The following is a 12,852-nucleotide window of genomic DNA, read 5'->3' as shown; positions in this document are numbered from 1 at the left end:
TGCAAGTGGACCTGCGCCTGTCTGCAGTCCTGAGTTAGCACATCTTCATGCCACCACTATTCCATCTCCTCCTTGGTCAGCCCTGTCTTCCCTGAGGACTTCCTCACCAGGTGCACCTTGGGCCATGTGCTGTTGTGGACTTTTCCCCCCTTTGTCCTGCTTCCTCCATTGCATCACCAGTGGTCCAGCTGAGGCCCATGACCTGGCGCCGTGACAGCAATCCAGCACAGGTCCTGTCCCTTAATTCTGCCCCTGAAATCACACAGACCACCCATTACACAGATTTTCTTTGGAAAACAAACACCTTACCCCACTATTGTAGATGAAATAGGAGCTCAAGCTTAAGCTAATCCAGGTTCCAGAATAAAATAGGATGCTTTATATAGCAGGAAAATCTGGTCTAAATGCAAGTAAACAAGACCTCAGAGTCTTTTTCTCTACGTAAGGCCACTTCCCCAGAAGGTGTGTTCAAGCAATGACAGAAGGGCTATAAAAGGGACCCCAAGATGCTCATACCACACTTTGATCTGGACATGGCCATACAGAGTTTGCTGCAGTATGTGGGCTTTAGCTCACTGCTTTATTTGGCAGCAGGGCTGGTCACACTTCTTTACTTTTGTACCAGCTTGAAGAAGTCCGTTTGCAATTTGCCTCCTGGGCCACGACCTCTTCCTGTGATCGGAAACTTGAATGTGGTGGACCTGAGAAAGCCCTTCCAGTCGCTGACAGAGGTAGGGGCTGAGCGAGCAGGCAGATGGGAAACCTACAGTTCCTAAAGTGAAAAATGCAATGAGGAAAATGGGGATGTGATCGTATTTGCATTGCATAGAGGGCAGAAATGAGATATGTGATTTATAGGCAAGCTGGCAGAGTGATTTTACCTTCAGAGGTAAATTATATAAATAACTATAATACACACATTCCTTCCTTTATACAAGCACAAGCATTGACACCACCCACCCCTTGCAATCAGCTCCATACTGTCAGTATTCTGAGTCCCTCAGAGCTGCAGGTAGAAGACTCCAGTTGGGCCAGGCTGCCTGCAGGTCAGGACTATTTGCCATCAAGACATGTCTTACTGCAGACAGAGATCTCCCACTGACGGTAAGAAGGAAAGAAGAAAGGGAGGAAGGAAGAGCATCATCCTCACAGTGGAGGAAATGAGGTCTTATGCATGTTTATTTCCAAAGCTAATTATATCCCTACAATGCAAAGCTTGACTCTGCCTCCCCAACCCTTCCCCTGCACACACACTTGCCAGGGTTATTTAAGACTTTATGCGTGGCTTTTATATGTCTAGGTAAACAAATTGCTTTTTCTTAAGCAGCTCCATGGATACTTTGATTTCTAAAAGAGAAAAAAAACCACAAATATTTTAAAGCCAGATGCAATGTTTGTGTGAGAAAGTGTCTGCTGTGCTCCTGCAGGGAGATGGAGACAATTCAATGTAATTCATATTTCTTCTGATTGCTGTAGAGACAGTTGAGGTGCCATGAGTGCCCTGTCACATACCGTGTGTGTGCGCTTACTGGACACTAAGACAGGGGGAACCCAGTCCGCAGTGAACCCCTTCGGCCCACCTGAGAAGGGAGGGAAGAGATCAAAATTCTCCAGTTAGCTGTAGAAGGAGGACATCTTGGGCTGCAAAAGTACAGAATTCCTATGGCAGAGTGTTCATCTGCCTTGATTGATGGTGCAGAGGACTGTGCAGAGCACAGTTTTGATGGGCTCCTGCTCCTAAGCTCCCATCTGATCATAGGTATGCCTGAGGGTGCCAGCGTGGAAGAGCAACTATTTTTGGCGGTACTGGGGGATTTTATGGTACAATAAAGGCACCAGATTAATTTCCTATAATCTGCCAATCAGCTTGCTTTTAGCTTTCAGGTTTGCCACATCCAACACTTGTGTTGCTGAGAAAAAATATGGTTGATGCCAAGGAGTACTATTGCAAAGAAATGACCAAAGGAAGGGTGGGAGGCAGCTGTGATTCCCTGCCCCTGGCTGGAGGAGAGAACTGGTGCTGATGTTATCTCCCAAGCCGTCAGACCAGCGTTTGAGGAAAACAAATTTAATTTGTCTGGTGTAAAACAGGAGCTGCTTCTAATCTGAAATTGAATTTTCGGTATGCGTCTAATGCATAGCAAATGGTAACCCTGGCCCATTGGAAACAAGATGACATTTGGAGCGGATGGCTTGCAGTATGTTTAAACAAAGTCTAAAATACTGAGTGAATGATTGGATTGTCAAAGCCACCCTTCTGCTTAACAGATGATTCACATTTAATTTGCTGGAAAACCCTAGAGCTCACGTGACTTTATCTACAAGAACATGCTTCCTAGTGGGATTCAAGTTTCTGGTGGCCAGCAAATAATTTTGTGATGACTGCAACACTACCCACGTTGCCATAATTAGAGACAAGTGCTGTCCTGAACGAAAGAGTTATTGTTTAGCTTTGTTTTGGTAGTGTTTGTGGCTTTAGCCTCAAAGATGTGTGCACCCCCTCTTGCCTCAGGTCAATAGCATTAAAATAAACAGGTCTGCCTGCTACTGCGTTTTCTATCTAACCTTCAAATGGAATTGCTACGCTGGCCTGTTACTGCAGAACACCACAGGAATGCAAAGGCATTTTATTGACTTCTCCTCTGATAGGAGCGGTGATAGCAGACACCTTGTTGTGCAAACAGGGTGCAAGCAGAGATGCTGGCAATTGATAGCTCTTGCTCATTAGTTGCATTACAGCAGCACCTGGAGATTTCAGGCAGGGCTGGGAGGGTCCTTTTGAGCTAGAAACCACCTAGGATGGCTACTTCTAGTGTCTAGGTCCAGGTCTGGTTTTGAATGAACGTATTTATTCACCTTGATAGCTCTCCAAGATATATGGCAATGTCTTCACTGTGTATTTTGGACCCAAAAAAGCTGTGGTACTGTCTGGATACGAGACCATCAAGGATGCCCTTTTAAATCATGCCGAAGAATTTGGAGAAAGAGCAGAAATACCCATATTTAGGAAAATGACACAAGGAAATGGTAAGTGACCTTTTGGTTGGTTAATTTTTGAACTTTGTCTGTGGTCCTTATATTCCTACAGCAGAGTGTCATCCTATTACAGATTGCTGTTTTTCTATATAACACTGCGCTGAGCAGCTTTCGTATCAGTGTTTAAGAAGGTCTTACAGACGTCTATCCATGGCTAACATAAGGATGTTGTACCTTTATTTTAGGCATAGCGTTCAGCCATGGAGAGCTATGGAAAACTATGAGAAGATTCACCTTGTCTACACTGCGAGATTTTGGAATGGGGAAGAGAACCATTGAGTTCCGAATCCTGGAGGAAGTGAATTCCCTCATTAAATACTTTGAATCCTATCATGGTGAGTGTCGAGAATGTCATCCAGAGACAGAAAATGTGTCTAGCAGAACAATAAAGATTAATGAAAGTTTAACACTAAGTGGTATCTCACAGTTAAAGTTCAGCGTGTGCTGAAGTAGGTTATTGAACTGAGACCTTAGAACATTGACACCCAGTTCCTTGCTATGCATTCTGGGTGGCGAATGAGTTATTGACTGTGGGAGCCTAGGACTACATTTCCATAGTAAACTAGACTGAAACGGGCATAATCACATTACCATGTGTTTTCATTGCTTGAAATACAGGGAAGCCATTTGATACGAAGATGATACTCAACAATGCTGTATCCAACGTCATCTGCTCTATATTGTTTGGAGAGAGGTTTGAATATGATGATCCTGTATTTCTAAATTTGCTGAAGCTGTTAAATGAAAATGTCAAGCTTTTGGGCTCTCCTATGGTGCTGGTAAGAGCTTGATTTTATGTTTTAGCTGTTAGTTCTTTTTGCGATATCCTGTTGCCCATGTTAGTCTTCCTGGCCTCTTACATCTTGTTTCTCGAGGTGCGAACAAGAACATTATCAGCCAGCCTGTACCAAACACGTGTGGTTCTGTGTCCGCAATGCACAGATTCCCAGACCCCTGGGCTTAGTGATTTTGTTAGTAAAAGAAAAAAACCCTAAGTCTTTACAAAAGGAACCATTTTACCCTATTTGAAGAGCAGAAGCACAATATGTCTCTCATATCAGAGATCAGCCCTGAAATGCCATCTCAAATCTTCCTTCTTGTATTACACCTTCAGTAACTCTTAGTTCTGCCTCTCCTAGAACTGTGTTTGACAAACTTCTTTTTCTTTTATTTTGGCCACTGAAACTCAATCTTAGCAAACTAACATCTGACATAAGCCCATTCCTTCCTGACATAAAGCTGCTGCTTTGAATGCCAGTGGAGTCATCTTTCTGAGGTGTAACTGCAGACTTAGCTAAGCCCCAAAAGCACCACCCAAGCACAGATCGGAGTTACACACCGCGTACCAGGCACTTTTCTAGGATGAGACAGGTGTTTGTTTAATTCTCTGGCAGGGCAGCTAGGGGTCTCCTTGAAGGTGTTCACAGCTCTCATGGGATGATGGGGTGAGAAACCTCCTTTCTCCTGAAAGCATGTGTGTCCATATGACACACTGCAAAGCCGTGTTCAATCCAGCTCCTCGGAGCAGCGTAGCTGGGTTAGCTCGGTGCTGTGCCCAAGCTAATTGGCTTGGAAAGCACCATGTTGACACAGCAACGTTGCCTGTCTGTGGAGGTGGCCAGTGCAAGTCCCTCCTGCTGCCATAAGATGTGACACCTCTGAGAGCTTTCCCTGGAATAAGTACAATGCTCGCATTCCTGTCTTTTACATCTGAGACCCTCTGTCCCACCACTTACACAGCTGGAAAGCCCTGAAAGGAGATTAAGCTGATCAGTCTCTCAAACGTCATGGCAAGGACTCATGCAGAGGTGTAACAGAGAGTACACTCTGTTTCTGCAGCAATTCATAGCTGCTGGGACTGTACAAGAAAATGTGGGGGAATTACAGCCTGAAATGTCAGGGCATGGGATAAGGGACCAGCAGTGTGAATTGAGATATCAGTATGTGTTCCAAATGCCAATTAACAGTAAGACTTCTCTTGCTACACAGTTATATAATTTCTACCCATCCCTTGGATTTCTCTCTGGAGCTTCCAAGACTGTGCTACAAAATGTCAGTGAACTGAATGCTTTTCTCCAGAAGCTCTTCCAGGAACACAAAGAAGAGTTTAATGAAAATGACTTAACAGGCTTCGTTGATGCCTATCTGATGAAGCAACAACAGGTACTTTAAAGCTAAGTCTCAGCGTCTTCCTGTTCTCTTAGCTCTGACTGACCATTTGTCAGGGACTGGGAGTGAGTGGAAACAGAAGTTTCAGTGAGCAGAATACGTCAAAGATCATACTCACAGTAAGCTGTGCTATACTCGCTCCATAGCTCCACTGAAACTGCTGGTTAAAGAGATGTAGTTGTCAAGATGTCCCACGTGGGTGAAATAACTTAACACACAGCACACGCAGAGAGGAGATCATCCCAAACCTTCCTGCAAGAATGGCACACTAATAAACTTCATTGCAGTAACTAAATTGCAGCTAACCTAATATCTGGACCTGGGGATTGCGTGTATGCTTGGGACCAGACAAATTCCATAGAGCGTAGGCCCTAATGCTAAAATACTCAACGTTTAGTTTCCCAAAGCATGTAAAGTCACAAAAAAGCTAAAATGCAGATAAAAATGGTGCAGCACAGTCGCACATTGGTATCACTTGCTGTAAAACTTATGGCCATTACCTGTATGTTTTGAAGGAGTCCAAGAAACCCCACACTGTGTTCGATAATGGAAACCTGTTGTTTTCAACGCTGGACCTCTTTGCTGCTGGAGCTGAGACTACTTCTACAACTGTGCGCTGGGGTCTTCTTTTGATGATGAAATACCCAGAAATCCAGAGTAAGGCTGAGAAGACCTCTTGTACAATATATTGTTGCATGCTTAAAGCTTTGGTTGTGGAAAGGAGTGGAGCTCAATCAGTGTTGTCTAGGGTAATTCTTCTGAGTACTCAGAGAGATAACAACCGTTGACTTTACAATGGAATTTTATTCAGCTGGGTTGCAATAAACCAGCCCAGCCAAGTGGGAGAGGCTAAGGGCCAGTCTACAGTTAGAGCGGATTTTTGTTCTCCTGCAGGCTGTGGGCTTACATGACTAAAGGTCTTCTCAGGGGCTGATTCTGATCTTGTTTCTGTTGAAGACTATAGGGTCATAAAGGTGTGTGATCAGAATCAGGCATAAGGTGTACTGTAGTGACTCCATTCAAGCTTCCTTGGCTCAACAACAAACCTGAAAGAACCATACCATGCCCTGACTTGCCCACTTCTTCACTTCCCAAATGCCCCTCAAAGTTTTCTCTTTTCTTTCTCTTGGCCAAACTGGAGGCCATTTCAGCTACCAGATAAGAGCTTCTTTATCCTTTCCTCTCTCCAAGGAAAGATTCAGGAAGAAATGAACCAGGTCATTGAACCAGGAGAGCTGCCTAAGTTGGAGGACCGGAAAAAAATGCCTTATACAGATGCAGTAATACATGAAATACAAAGGTTTGCCAATATTGTCCCAATGGGTGTATCACGATCAACTCCTACTGATGTGAATTTCCGAGGCTATGTGATTCCTAAGGTTAGTTTTGAGTCTAGCAGCTTACACTGCAGATTCCTTACAGTTTTGGTTAAAGCAGATAAGAAAAAATGTATAAAAATCTAAATACATTGTGATGCATAGTTCAATCTACCATGTGCTTCTTTGTCTCGGATCCAGGATAGCTGTTACAAACATGCACTGGGCTGTAGTCTGTTTCAGCTGTTTGAATCCGGAATAAGCAGAGAGTTTAATTAAATCACACTGGTTTGAATCTGTTATGCCAAATGTAGAACCGCTACTTCAGCACCTATCTTCAAAGATCTGGAAGAAGGGAATATTTTGTGGCCCAAAAAGAGAGCCGCAGCTACTGGTGACACAGCAAAAGAGAGACAGGGAAGCTTCCCCCAGTTCTGTTTGTCATGCCTTGGTCTTTTTTGCCTCTTTACATTAGAAAAAAAGAGAGCAACCTGGCTCAACTAGGAAAGTGATCTGCTCCAAACATCTACCGTGAGATTCTTTGATCCCTTACAGGGTACAGAGATTATTCCGCTGCTGACCTCCGCTCTGAATGACAAATTGCACTGGAAAACCCCAGATCAGTTCAACCCTTCTCACTTCCTGGATGCTGATGGGAACTTCATTAGGAGAGAGGCATTTATTCCATTCTCCATAGGTGAGGGGATAATGTGTGCACCACCCGGGGCTAGGCTAGTGGCACAGTTCCCACTCATTGAGGAAAGCATGAAAGTTGGGGGACACACAACATAGGATAAGGGGTTTCTGGTCATTGTCCTGTCTGCCATTGCTATAGATAACCACTTCTTCCTTGGAAGATCTGAGAGACGGTGGTTTACCCATAGTCACTGAATGGTCTTGCATACCTACAGGCTTTCTGTGGTTTAAGCCCAAATCAGTATCACCTTTAATCTACAGAGAGAAGGAGAGAAGGAAAAATTTCCTACCTTAGCAGCTTGCTCCTACACACTGTACATCCAGCTTAGATGGTCTCAGACATCAACACCAACAGTTATGGTACTCATCATTTACTTCTCTTCTGCTTGTTTTCAGGACGAAGGGCATGCATTGGAGAAGGACTGGCCAAAATGGAACTGTTCCTTTTCTTTGCAGGCTTGCTCCGCAAATTTGTTTTCCATCCCCCTCCAGGAGTGGATAAATCAGACCTAGATCTCACTGCTGATGTTGGCTTTACCTTGAGCCCCATGCCTCACCTGGTTTGTGCTGTGCCCTGTAAATGATCAAACAAAATAGAGTTAGTGTAGTAAACTCTTCAAGCTTGAAAACAAGTCTAGTGTCAGGGGCAAAAAGCTGTCTGCACCTAAGCTTTAGGGGAAGGAATACACTGGGCACTGCTCTTTTCCTCTCATCCATGCCATTCTTTAAAACAGCTCTTGCACCGTCTGTATCACGCAAACCCTTCAGTCACCCCTGAGTACTGTGCTCAGAAACAGTGTGATTAATTCCTGGCACAGCACATCAGAGACGCAGTTTTCAGGCCTGTTTGAAAGAATGAAATGTCTTTGAGCCTTCTCTAAAGATGTAACCCGTCAGAGGCTCTCCCTGGAGAGCCTCCACGGGGAATTTCTCAGCCCGAAGTCCAAGCCCTATAGTAGAGCTGATTAGCAGCGACCCAGATGGAGACAATAGACACTTAATGGATCTAGAAATCTCCCCAAGACGGTTGTTCAGCTGAGCCTCAGACTGAGCTTCCATTGTGCGATACAATCTGCCTTATCTTTATTACAGAGCTCCAGACACAAGGGTGTAACATGGGCTGATGCCAAGAGCCAGGCAGGGGACAGTTATCAGAAAACATCTGAGTGGTTTGGGAAGTAGGTTCACTCCAGCTCCCAACAGGCACTTTATGCCGAGGAGCCTATTTTTCTAGCGGCTTTCTGCTTCTGCTAAGAAACACATTTCTACCATTCCCTCACCTCTTCTGGGTTTGTGCTGGCTTTGGCATTCTGATCCCTTACTGGGCCAGCTTAGATCCCTAAACTGGCAGAAAATGACCAGACACAGACCTGAAAGTTAATAGTTTCATCATCATGGCTAAAACCTAACACAAGCCCAGGGCAGTGTAAGAGCGATGCAGCCTGGGGCCAGACAGCAGGACTGCTGTTCTCCCATCAGAGAGCTGAGAGAGGCTCAATCCTCTTCTCCACTTACACCTTAGAAGCCATAGTTCTCTCTAGATCTTCTCTACCCTCCACAGAGAGAGACAGGCTCCTTGGATGGTTCAACTGCCATAAGGTTTGAATTGCTCCCTCTCTGCATCGACTGCAGGGTGAATCATCATCCCCAGGCTCCTAATTCAAACTTCAGTCTTGTGTATCAGGTGTGTTGGGATAAATAGGGACAATATTTTCATTTGACTGAAAAAGGGCTTTAAACTCTTCAGAAAAAGTTGCTATCTTCAGCTTTTCACCAGATACACAGCCCCTGGCATTTGAAGTTGTCTTCTTCTCCAAACATTCCTTAGGTCAGGCATAGGCAGCAGGGTCTCGAGGCAGAGTAACACATCAGCCTGCACTGAAGTGTATGTGCTCAGCATAGGACCACGGCAATAAGAAATACAAGCAAAATTTTGGTGCTTGCAGACATGCTTTGGCCACTTAGGTAGGAACTGAAGTTACAAATTCAGTGGTGATAATGCTCATGTTCTGCCAGGAGAGATCCTGCATCACTATAAAGTCTAATTGGATTTTGAACATAGCCACTGTGAAAACAGATGCAAAACTGGTAATAGAGTCTGGAAGGAGAAACAAGTGAGAACTCGTAACCAAGTCAATCACCAGTACCATTAAGCTGTCATATAGGGGTCTTTGTAGAAACCTGGTAACACCCCAGAGACTGCGGCTAGAACAGCTGTTTGATTACTACAATTAATGACTTATTTAATGTAGCAGCCATTAGGAGTAGGAACAATGAATTGTACCCGCAAGGCTACACCCATCGAGAGAGGCGCGATACATGCGTGAAATCTGAACGATGGCAGAGGAACAAGGGAAGAGGCTTCTTCATGTGTAGTGAAACAGGTACAAAACAAGATACAGGTTAGGGAGCAGTGAGTCTCTGAAGATATTTTTGTGTTGGTTTGGAGGCGGAAAAGGCAGGATGAAAGCAAAAAGGAGAAACAGAAAATTACAGAGACTGAGGAGGCAGTTATGGTAAACCTATAACATAAAACTGCAGTTGCTGTCTTCTAAAGCTGATCTGTGCTACAAATGGAAGGAAAGAAAGGAGGAAGAGAATGTGAAGGGATGACAAGGTTGGGCAGTCAAGACAAGTAGGGCAGTTTGGTCAAGATACTGACTCTCCCCACTGGCTTTAGTTCATGCAACTAAAGGCAGCATGCTAAGAGTTGTACTGTACCTTGTACTTGGACTGGTATCATCCTTGCACATGCATTGTACCACAGGGCCAGCTCCAGCTTCTGGGTACATCTCAAGGAGTCTTCTTGACAAGCTATGTAACAAGAAAGCTTTCGCTGCTACATTTGCTTATGTCTGTTTTGCTGTTTCTGTATTTGCAGTCTAATTACTAGAAGCCTAATAAATAAATATTTTGCTCTGTTGCTGTTGATCTATCTCGTGCTGCAAGATGAAGTTGATTTGGGGTCAAACTGATAAAGTTGGACTGCACCACCTTTAATACACCCACTAGAGAGGTGAGCTCAGGGATCCCTCGGCAATGTGCAGCCAGAACATGTTTAACAATAAAAAGAGTGAGCAATACTCATAGACACGAGCAGCTTAAAGGAAATGATGGAATTTGTAGCTCCACAAAATCAAGACTGAAAAGGCCTTTTTAATACTTAAATAACTGTCCCATTCAAAAGGATCTCCTATCAAAATCATATGCACAGTTCATGTGTGGATGCAGCTTAATTATATAAGAAACCAGGGACCTTGGAGCTTTGTTAGCAAGTCTCCACATGGGGTTGTATCCTCGCTGATTTACAGCAACAATTTCAGAACTCATTATTTGATGAATTAGGGAGTCCTCACAGATTCCTGAAGTGCTTAAGATATCACGCAAGGCTTTTTCTTGCATTAGTCCCAGGAAAACAGACAAGCAGTTGAGACAGTGCTATGCTCTGGATACCACCATTTCAAAAGAATGTACTGACTTCAGGAGAAGTTGGGACATGAGGAAAGAAAAATGAGGATGGAGAAGGAAAAACACTTCACATGCACCCTGCTGTATTTGTTTGCTGTGAAGGGGAGATGGAGAAGAGAAGTATGAAGAGTAAGACCATGCAATGTCCAGAGAAGATGAGTCATCTACTTCCACCAATCTTTTCTCATCACAGAGGCATAATGGAAAATTAAAGTAAATGGCAGTAAACTTAAGCTAATAAAAGGAAATAGACTTTTATGCGTGCTACAGCCTTTCAACACTGGAGAAAAGATGCAGTTCCAGGTACTTCAACATAAAAAACAGACTCTAGACAAGATCAGGAAAAAACATTTTCTTGGCTGAGTAATACATTAACTTACATTGCCCTTGGAGTTCCCGTTGTGCCTGGATCCGGCTGCTATCTGGGACATGGCTCTAGACAACTCTCTGATGTGGCCTCTTACAGCAATTCCTGTAGCTCCTGCCCTCGCTTCGAAGGAACTCATCACAGTAAAAGCCAGCAGGAATTGTCTGAGGCTGCAGGCCTTGATGCTCTGCTGGTCGAGAACGGGGCTGGCGGGGAAGGCACAGAGATTTAGAGGGATTTAAGCTAATTTAAAGGAAGCAGGGTTCTTGCTTTCCTGGTTGCTTCTCCCCAGGCTGTCTGATGGGCAGCACAGCAGCTGCGCTTAGGGGTCGGTGGATGATGTTTTGTGCTGGTTTGCACATTGCGGAGTGCCATGTGGGCAGGAGAGGCCGAGGACAACCCGTCTGCGAGCACCCTAAGGGGCCCGGCTGCCCCAGGAATGCACCCGGAGCGGTCTCAGCGCCTGGCAGGTGTTTTGTGCTCAGCTCTGTGTGCTCAGGCAGGGTAGCACGTAGCCGTGCAGCTCCGGAGCGAAACACGTACCAGACACATTATTGAGACAGGAATTTCTCGTCATCGCAAGAGCTTGACTTACCTTTGTCATTTTAATGCATTGCACTCAGAACCTGGTTTAAAAGAACCCAATACACTCCCTCCGACCCCCGTCCCGGCCCTGGCTTTTCAGAAATAATTTGTCTCTTTCTGAAAGGCCTTTTTATGATTTCAGCGGCTCCCAGGGCAAGGATGAAATACCGGGAGAGCAGCAGGAACACGTAACTTTTGCACTGCAGGGTGCTGCCGGTCAAACAAAACCCTGCAGGAACAAGCATTTTGTATGGGGTGCACAGCATGTGCCATTGCAAGTTCTCATCACCATGCCCACGTTCTGCACCCTGTGCCAGCCCTCCTCCTTCTTGCCTGTCTTTACAACCTCAGCCTCTTTGCTCACTTGGGCAGGCAGGGTTGAGTCATCCTAGGCTTGCTCTGGGGGAAACTGTCGCCTCCAGCCCATTTCTTGGAAACTAATAAAAAAATAATCCCCAAAATGTTGCAACACACTTGCTTCTTCTGCTTCTGGTTGGCTGTTGTGCTGTAACGTCTCCACACCGTGCAGGCAGCTCCAGTGCGCAACTAAGCAGCTGTTTCCTTTGCGACTGTGTGAACCACAGCTATGCCCTTCTTCACATTAGGTCCGCTTCCTTCCCCACCATCTCTGCATCTGCAAGGCTGAAGACCCATCTTTGCTGAGTAATAGCCTTTATATGGTCTAACCTTTGGATAAATGTACCTTTAGCCTCGTGTTTCCTGATCATGTAAGAGAGATCTTTCTTGCCTGAACAATCTTATTCCATTGTTTGTTTATTCCCAAAATGCTCCTGAGAGCCACTATCCAACCAGGTAGATCTCAGGTCCTTCTGTACAGGATTTAAACCTTTATGAGAGATGCAAGCTCCAGGTGTTTCATATCTTTGACTTAAAATAACTCTGTTCTCCTCTCTCCTTTCCCAGCCTGCCACGTCAGCTGGCTTCGTTAACTTCATTAACTTCTTCCCTCTGTCTCTTAGAAGCCGCTCTTGCAAAATGAAGAATTGTCCCAGAAGTTTCAAATCTAATTTTGTCTTTCCATTCCACTCATGAATCCAGTCATGAGCACTTGATCCAAGCTAATTTTCCATGGCTAGCTATTACATGTCCTCTACTTCAGACACAAAGTCTGAAATCACATCCCTTCTGGGCAGTTCAGAGCCGACTTTATGAAGAGGTTTATGGGCTGCAGCCCCCAGGGATACATGGGCTTTA

General features: G+C 44.8%; 2 protein-coding genes across 3 annotated transcripts in view; one reads left to right on the top strand and one right to left on the bottom strand.

Moving 5' to 3' along the window:
* On the top strand, positions 1-10,049 carry LOC104066007 (cytochrome P450 2K4). Its single transcript, XM_009568546.2, has 9 exons — positions 1-731; positions 2,865-3,027; positions 3,222-3,371; positions 3,655-3,815; positions 5,026-5,199; positions 5,721-5,862; positions 6,397-6,584; positions 7,077-7,218; positions 7,614-10,049. The coding sequence occupies exons 1-9, from the start codon at positions 507-509 to the stop codon at positions 7,799-7,801; spliced, it is 1,533 nt and encodes a 510-aa protein (XP_009566841.1). The 5' UTR covers positions 1-506; the 3' UTR covers positions 7,802-10,049.
* The window catches only part of LOC104065986 (cytochrome P450 2W1), a 27,644-nt gene continuing 22,451 nt past the window's right edge, over positions 7,660-12,852 (bottom strand). For both annotated transcript variants that reach the window (XR_008452413.1, XR_008452412.1), the window contains 2 exons: positions 11,066-11,258; positions 7,660-7,791 (listed from right to left, as the gene is read on the bottom strand). The gene's annotated coding sequence lies outside the window, so the exon portion shown is untranslated. The remainder of the gene's footprint in view (positions 7,792-11,065; positions 11,259-12,852) is intronic.

The sequence above is a fragment of the Cuculus canorus genome, chromosome 15, assembly GCF_017976375.1.
Source record: "Cuculus canorus isolate bCucCan1 chromosome 15, bCucCan1.pri, whole genome shotgun sequence".
In the NCBI taxonomy this organism is placed as follows: Eukaryota; Metazoa; Chordata; class Aves; order Cuculiformes; family Cuculidae; genus Cuculus; species Cuculus canorus.
Note: the sequence above shows the minus strand (reverse complement) of the source record. Positions and strands in the feature narration are given on the sequence as shown.